Source organism: Apis dorsata, unplaced genomic scaffold (assembly GCF_000469605.1).
Source record: "Apis dorsata unplaced genomic scaffold, Apis dorsata 1.3 scaffold_269, whole genome shotgun sequence".
In the NCBI taxonomy this organism is placed as follows: Eukaryota; Metazoa; Arthropoda; class Insecta; order Hymenoptera; family Apidae; genus Apis; species Apis dorsata.
In genome coordinates this window covers 439,483-447,364 of record NW_006263547.1, presented here as the reverse complement: position 1 = coordinate 447,364, position 7,882 = coordinate 439,483, and the positions used below count along the sequence as shown (strand labels likewise).

General features: G+C 27.3%; 2 protein-coding genes and 1 long non-coding RNA gene across 6 annotated transcripts in view; 2 read left to right on the top strand and 1 right to left on the bottom strand.

Annotated features, from left to right (window-relative positions):
* Positions 1–7,518, bottom strand: part of LOC102676863 (transmembrane protein 94) — a 26,344-nt gene extending 18,826 nt beyond the window's left edge. For 2 of the 4 annotated variants that reach the window (XM_006616603.2, XM_031510957.1), the window contains exons 1-17: positions 7,352–7,518; positions 6,522–6,688; positions 6,290–6,424; positions 5,903–6,039; positions 5,625–5,818; positions 5,077–5,547; positions 4,828–4,989; positions 4,651–4,754; positions 4,482–4,576; positions 4,126–4,363; positions 3,786–3,896; positions 3,481–3,574; positions 3,193–3,410; positions 2,891–3,126; positions 2,664–2,788; positions 2,420–2,568; positions 1,272–1,406 (exon numbers count right to left, since the gene is read on the bottom strand). In XM_006616603.2, the coding sequence (XP_006616666.1) occupies positions 1,272–1,406; positions 2,420–2,568; positions 2,664–2,788; positions 2,891–3,126; positions 3,193–3,410; positions 3,481–3,574; positions 3,786–3,896; positions 4,126–4,363; positions 4,482–4,576; positions 4,651–4,754; positions 4,828–4,989; positions 5,077–5,547; positions 5,625–5,818; positions 5,903–6,039; positions 6,290–6,424; positions 6,522–6,688; positions 7,352–7,354 (2,774 nt within the window). In that variant the 5' untranslated portion in view covers positions 7,355–7,518. The remainder of the gene's footprint in view (positions 1–1,271; positions 1,407–2,419; positions 2,569–2,663; positions 2,789–2,890; positions 3,127–3,192; positions 3,411–3,480; positions 3,575–3,785; positions 3,897–4,125; positions 4,364–4,481; positions 4,577–4,650; positions 4,755–4,827; positions 4,990–5,076; positions 5,548–5,624; positions 5,819–5,902; positions 6,040–6,289; positions 6,425–6,521; positions 6,689–7,351) is intronic. The other 2 variants (XM_006616605.2, XM_031510956.1) reach the window with 2 other exon arrangements.
* On the top strand, positions 569–1,834 carry LOC116185750. Its single transcript, XR_004150656.1, has 2 exons — positions 569–607; positions 1,233–1,834. It is a non-coding gene; the product is annotated as an uncharacterized LOC116185750 (long non-coding RNA).
* Positions 7,519–7,521: 3 nt separating the features above from the next.
* Positions 7,522–7,882, top strand: part of LOC102677388 (mediator of RNA polymerase II transcription subunit 16) — a 6,423-nt gene continuing 6,062 nt past the window's right edge. The window contains exon 1 of the mRNA XM_031510965.1: positions 7,522–7,782. Coding sequence (XP_031366825.1) covers positions 7,721–7,782 — 62 coding nt within the window. The 5' untranslated portion in view covers positions 7,522–7,720. The remainder of the gene's footprint in view (positions 7,783–7,882) is intronic.

Genomic DNA, 7,882 nt, shown 5'->3' with positions numbered 1-7,882 from the left:
TTTTTTTTTCGAGTAATCGTATATCATGAAGCGAAAGATATCTTTTAAGGAAGAGATAATAAAAATGAATAAACTTTGTTCTTTCCTTTTAGATTATTATTAGGCTGCGGATTTTTATGCATATTTTTCATATTTTATATAAGAATATTTGACTGTAGATTTAAATTTGACTGTTTAAAAATTTAAGGGATGATTCTTCAAATCAAAATAAAACGTTTTTGACGTTTTTTTTCAATTAAAAAATGACTTCTCTAAGTCCGAATAATTATTATAGTTTGCCTTAAAACTTAATTAACTATATTAAAATTAAAAAAACTTTAAACTACTATAATTTCAAGAATAACGATTTTCAAACAGCGAATGAACGATCATATGAAGCATGGATCCTTATTTTTTATTCTCTTTATTCTAAATTCTTTTTCGTTTATTTCAATACGATTTCCGATTTTCGAGATATCATCATATAAAGAAAGAAATAATTTTTAATCGTTTGCTACCTCTATCTCTTCGTTCATTGAATTATGTCAATCTTTAGACAAGTGAGAAACGCGATTCTTGGAAAAATACAATTCTTAAAAGATATAATACGCATTTTCAAAAAAAAAATGTAAGTCACGAGTCCTTTTATAATCTTTGCATTGCTTTAAATAATATGAAAATTTGAATCTTTATATCTCAACCTTCAATTGAGATATCTGAATGAATCAAAAAGAATCTTTAGTAATATAATTTCTTTTATCTTCTGAAAGTGTTTTAATAAAATATATATGATATATTTTTTTATATATTGGTTGAATATTTGAACATTTCTAAATCGCATAAAAATTCGCATTGTAGTGATCATTCAATAAAATATCGGTATCTTTTTATGCTATATTAAATATATCATGTTTTATTTTATTTTCATATAATTTGTATTATTGGAAATTATAAGAAAATAACATTGTTCATTGTTATTTGTAATTTTGAATAATACAAATTATTCAAAATTATATTTGTATTATATATAATATATTATACATATTATACATATTATATATAATAATAGATTAAAATGTTAATATATATATAATAGATTAAGATGTTAATATGATATAAAAAAAAAAAAAATACAGATATTTCATTAAATAATTATCTAAAGGAAGAAACTTAAAGTTAATTTCTTTAAAATGTATTCCCTTCAATAAAAGTAGTCAGTGTGTAATAGATAATGATGAATGTACTTTTTTTAGTGTTTTATGTTTGATAAGAGGGTAAATTATGTAACATACCGAGGAGAGACACGATTAAGCAAGTGGCTGGCCTCATCCATGCAGGAGTAATTATGCTGATGAGATTGGGCCGAGGGAGTGGGTGAGGACATGGCTGCTGCCTGGCTCACCCACCAACCCACTAGACTCTCGGACCTAATTATTGGCGTGTTAGTTACATACATTTATTTATGTGTATTTTTTGTATGTCATGTAAATTACAAGATATTAACACATGTGCATAAGAATAACTGTTGAAGTGTACAGAAAGAATTAATGTATTAAGTTTCAAAAAATATTAATATAAATTTGTTTTCACTAATAAAAGAAGCCATTAAACTATGGTAATGTATTTCATTATTAACTATCAGCACAAATACAATCGTTTTAACATAACTTAATTTTCTAATCTTTAAAATAATTATGGAATAAATAGAAAATATATATAAGGAAACATTTAAACTTGAAAAACTCTGTTCATTAAAATACATATAAATTAAAGTGAAATCAAAGGGGAAGGAACAAATCAACTAATCGCATTCGAAGAACGTTTAAAAAACTTTATGAAGAATTGGTATTTATAAATGAAATTAAAAAAAAAAAAAGAATTATTAATAAAGAGCGTAACGAATAAACATGCAAATTAGTAACAATAATGAAAAAAAGAGGTATAGACAAACATATACGATGGAGGCATGTGTGGATATCTCTCCAGCCATTGCTGTCTCCTGTAACGTACATGCATATTTTACATTCACATCCATAGTTATGACGAATATAGCTAGTTAAACAAATTCATTATATCAGTTGCCACCATTTATTTTAAATTTAAGATTAAAGAGAAAGAAGAAAAAAGAAACACTAAGAGACGACATATATCTATGTAATACTGTATATATATATATATATTATATTCAGATTAATTGACAAAGAGAAGAAAATTGTAACACCAACAACATACGATTAGTGTGATACTTTGTGTTGAATATGTTTTTTTGTATACATATAAAACTTTACACATATAAGACAGAGAAGATAGTCTGTACTTTCCAACGTGAGGACATGCCCCAAACTTTTCAGATATTAATCCAAAAGCAAAAAAAAGCAAAGCAAAATAGTTTATAGAGACATTTAATATAATTAGCTGATAGAAGAAAGAAGTACAGTACCTAGCTCTTTCACTGAGCAACGATATGTGACAATTCCATCCGCTTTCAAGGCCCATCTTTTCCGAGAATACGCGTGATCTTAATTCGTTTTCTTTGCTGAAGTGAACAAATCGGATACAAGCTCTGTCGAGTTGTTCAATTAATTGTACCTGTTAAACATTTTATAGAAATTTATATATAAAATATTTTTATTGATTTATTTCATTTACTACAAATTTATTTTGAATTGATAAAAATGTTTTACCATATCTGTTTGTGCTTGATACTGCATAGTGACCATACCAATAAAAACTTGATTACATTGAATGTCAAAACAGCTATCAACATCATTTACAATATCGTCTTTGTTCTCATTGCACAATAAAGAATCTGTGAAAATTTGTATAAAAATATAATTTGTTAATAAAATTTTTAACAGCTTCGAATAATAATAAATGATAATAATAAATCAATGAAAAAAATAGTAATTACCAGTCGAGTGAAATTGTCCAAGTATGCCTTTCACTCTAGGATCAAGAACATTTCTAAAATCCCAAGGTAGAGGAGTAGGACTTCTATGAGGTGCATATAAATGTTTGCTATCTGCAGGAAGTTCTAGATATATTTTAGACATTTTATCACAAATACCACGTGTTAATGGCCTATACGCAAATGCAGTACAATATGATGTTAAGCTCGTTCTTTGATAAAAATCTTGTACTTTTTTCCTGAAATATATATATATAAAACATAAAAATATAAATGAAATTTCTCAAAGTTTAATATTTTCATACCTATCTGATGCTGATAATGGACAGAGATCATGACCGTCCCAAAATTCGATGCAAGAATCCAATATTATATCCGCTGTACCCTGTGTAAGTAATTGCAAACCTCCACCACTGCGTTCTCTAACTACCACAGCTACCATGTGTGGAAATGGAAATTTTAACTTCGTCGCGATACTCAAAGATCGTGCAAATTTGATATCTCGCCGAACCATTTCTGGTTGCTGAAACAAAAACATTTATAATTTTTCTATTTATTGAATTACAAAGAAAAAAGTTAAAAGTGATGCTTACAACATGCCTAAACGTGGACAACTGTTGCTCCAATTGAAATATATTTTGTGCCTGATCTTGGAAACCTATCTGCTTGGCTAACTCGCATAAACACCTATAAAAATCATACATATAAAATAAAATGAACTCATTATACATATTAAGAAAGATGAGTAGAAAAGAATAGAATAAAACAGAAATATGAGATTGTCCCATGATTAGCATTCTCATGAATATATGTATGTTTGGAGATAACATTCACCCATATATATAGGATAACTATAAGTACGAGGAGGATACGTATAAATAACTATGGTTGGACTGACCACATATGTCCAAGGCTCCCTGATTCGTCGACTAAATACACCTGTCTTGAACTTTGCATTGTATCTTTTGCCTGATACCCACTCTTATCTTCTATACTGTGATCCTGGTAGCTGACAAATGTGTATGATCAACGTTACTGGTAAATTGGACGTGTTACCATTGAATACTGTCTTAGGATAATGATTAACTGCCATATGATAAACTGGATGTAATTAGCATTGATATATTAGGAGAATTAGTTTTGCAGAGATAATGCAGACAAACGAGGGGAAGAAATGCATTTGCGAAAAAAAAAAACACATAAACGATAAATACATTCCTAGAGACATGTATACCTACCGTCTGTTCGTTACTGGTACTAGATTTTCGTTAAAAAGAGCTTCACACGTGACATGGCAACAAAACTGCATGTAATGCTCTTGCGTATCCATATTACATGTGTTGAGAAGAATCGCTAAACCTAGAGGTTTTAATGAGTTCAAATGTTGTCTCCAAGAATGGTCATCGAATTGTAGACGAAATGGTAAAGCATGGTCATGAGTAAGATCCAAAACTTCAGCTGTTGAATGGGACATATCTGAAAATTATTTTTGTGAATTTACGATTTTGTAATTATTTCATTAAAAACGATTATTTTGTAATTACTTCATATTTTTGTGAATTACTTTATATTTTTTTAATTTTCTTTCTCTTACCATGAGTCACATAGGATGTCTTATTCGAATCTTGTTTGGAATCGTCAGTTTGTGTCTGATACTGAGGTTCTGAGTTTCTATCTAAACTACCAGTACTACAAGATAATTTTAATTATAGATATTTAAATTGAATATTGATAAAGAATCGTCGATTTTTATAAATATTTACCTTGAAGATGGGGATAGAGTATTAGCATTTCGTAAAAAGAATACTTTCTCGGCAGTTGGATTAGGCCACGAAAGAATCCCTTTTTTATCCACGCAACACAGTGCCTAGAAATTGGCTTGCTTTCACTCATTTTCTCTAATATTATTTAAAGATAAAATACGTCGTCGTTTAAAATACCGTGACTGATCCTAAAACATGTAGAATACTAGCGGATCTTGACATCATATGCTCTTTACCAAACAATATATCAAAAAAGTATTCTTTTAATTCCAACCAATTGTACACTACTTCTGGATGGCTAGGTCCAGAAATATCCGCATCTTCGAAAGGATCCACAAACTAAAATGAATGAATTTTAGGATATATCATACAATAATATTTATCCGATACTCAAAGAAAATTCTTTTATCTTAATGATGTATTAACCTGAAGTTTCTTCGAAGATTGATAAAGCTTAAATAGAGCTTTGAAACGAGCCATTCCGAAACAATTTAAAAAAATCCAACAAGTCGGGAATACTAACGGAAGTAAAGGGATACTAATAGCGATCGGTTGTAGCAGGAACATTTCGTTCCAATAACCGACACCGAAATATTCTGACACATACATATATCGAAATAAATTAGCAACTAGAACGATAATTAAAAGAATTGGATAAGCCAATTGTTCAATGCAACATATCATTAAAAGATGCCGTTTGCGATTGTGATACGTGACTGGCCTGTCTAAAGCTTGATCGAGAGCCATTCTGAGATTCATTAAATATGGTGTTTCTTGAAGTTTATAAATTTTATTCTTTAAAGGCGTTCGTGCCTGTGGCGTTGAAAATATTTCATTAGCACTGTGAACCTGAGGACTATATACTTCTCTTGCATGTAATACTGGTGCATCAGCATCCTAAAATTATTTTTCATATTAGAATTTTATTTCATGTGATCAAACATGTGTATTAAATTTAAAAAATTGTAATTTACATCATAAGGGACACAATATCCAGGTGCCTGTTGTCCAGGTTTTATGACAATTATATCACTAGCAACTAACAATGCCCAGGGTAAATTAATTATGCGACCATCGCGATAAGTCCACTGTAAAGTTAAACAAGGAGACAGTGGACTGCATAAATGTGGATAATTCTCTGGATTCCATTGGCAAGTATTTTTTGCCACTGAAATCAGAAAAATACAATTATTTAAAAAAGAAATTTATTTAATGTGTAATAAAATTTGGATGTTTAATTATTTTGAAATACCTTCTAATTGGTCGAGGAGACCTCGTACTCTATAAGGAATTTCTTCATGTCGTAATTTATTATCAGATACGACTAAAATAAAATTTAACATCACTAGACAACAAACAGTCAGTCCTTCATAAGGCAGTGTAGGATACCTATGACATCAAATTTTATTTATTACATATAATAATTCATATTTTAATTTTTATAATTTTTGTAAACCATTTTTAAGAATTTTATGGATAAAAGTTTATAGCCATAATTTAATACAAATATAATAATATATTATTCTATTATATATTATATATTATTCTAATATATATTACAAGCATTAATTATTACAAAAAAAATTTTATGTAATATTATATTATTTGATACCTGAAAAGAGATTGATTTAATTCATACCATGTATCGTTGATTGTGAAGAATGCAATAACAAGTATAATGGCATTGATCAAAAGTGCAATTGCTGAAGTCCAACAAAGAGTTGTATATTGACTACGATGATGTAATGTATCCTTTAGCCAAGCTTTATATTTTCTGCACATAATATATACAATATTTACAATATAAAATATGGAATTTATTTATAAATATAATATAAGTAATATAAATAACAAATAAGTAATGAAATTACTTATTTCTTTTGTACTCTTCTTCATATTCTTGTAAAACTCTTTTAACATCACGTTGTAATATTTCAAGAGCAATTCTTGTACTTAGTCCTAATGGCTTTGCAGATTTAGTATTAATATTTTCAGTTGGTTTGGAAGGAGTATCCTTTCCTTGATCGCCATCCATTTTCTATGTAATAAAATCATTAAAATTTTATATATCTTATAATGTGGAATGCATCAAAATTCACATATAGATTCCATAAATTATACTCACATATAAAATTAAAAATATATATACAAAAATTCTATTATGATAGATTTTTTATATATATAAAATTAAAAATAAAGATAGAATATAAATAAATTTTACACAAGAAGCAAGAAAAAATAATTAAATATTTAATTAACTAATGATAAGTATATCATTTTAAAATATACATATACTTTAAAAAGTAAATATAACATGCAGAGTATACAAAAAATAAAAATATAGGCAAATAAGATTTCTAGCAATCTATTATCCATAATTTTTATTTTATTTATAGATCATGCATTTCAATCTTGATATTGTTTTTTTTTTTAATGTCATATTTAAGCAACAATGTATTCATATTCCAATGAACAGCATAGAAAAATGAATAATGAAAAATGTAAATTGAAAAAAAGTCTAAGCAATATTTTCAATTTTTATTATAGCACAAATAAGTACAGGAAATTGAAATAAATAAGGAGAAAAAAATGCAAATATAATTTATTATAGCCAGTCTTAAGGGATGAAAGCGAATCAAAACAAATGGAGCAAGGTTAAAAGGCAACACTTGTATAAATCAATTAATTGATAATAATGTACCATTTTCGTATTTGAAGTGCAATTTTTTACTTTATAATTCAGTTGTAAATCGAATAATTAAAAATAACGATAAATGTATCATAATTGTAAATGACCTAAATTAGAACAAAGAATGCATAATTCGGATGGGTCAGAGCACAAACACATAGCAGTTCAGCACATGACGCACTGCTGACGACAGTGCAGGACTTAAAGTTTTGTTGTCATTTTCTTCATAATATTTTGTTATATAATTTATTAAAAATTATAATCGATACATCTCATATTTTTGTGTTAATAATTCAATAAAAATAATAAACAATTAATTTTTGAGAATATGCACTCTTTGTCATAGTGTTTTTTTAATTATAATATAGTATAACCTTAAAAATGGATTTATTATATACTGTGAATAGAAAAGTTGCTCCAAAATCTTTTCTAAATCAAGAAAGGTATGTGATTTTTTTTACAATTAAACAATTTTATTGTATACAAATATTCTTTTTAATATATTAATATTTTATTAAAAATAAATTTTACTAATATAACAAA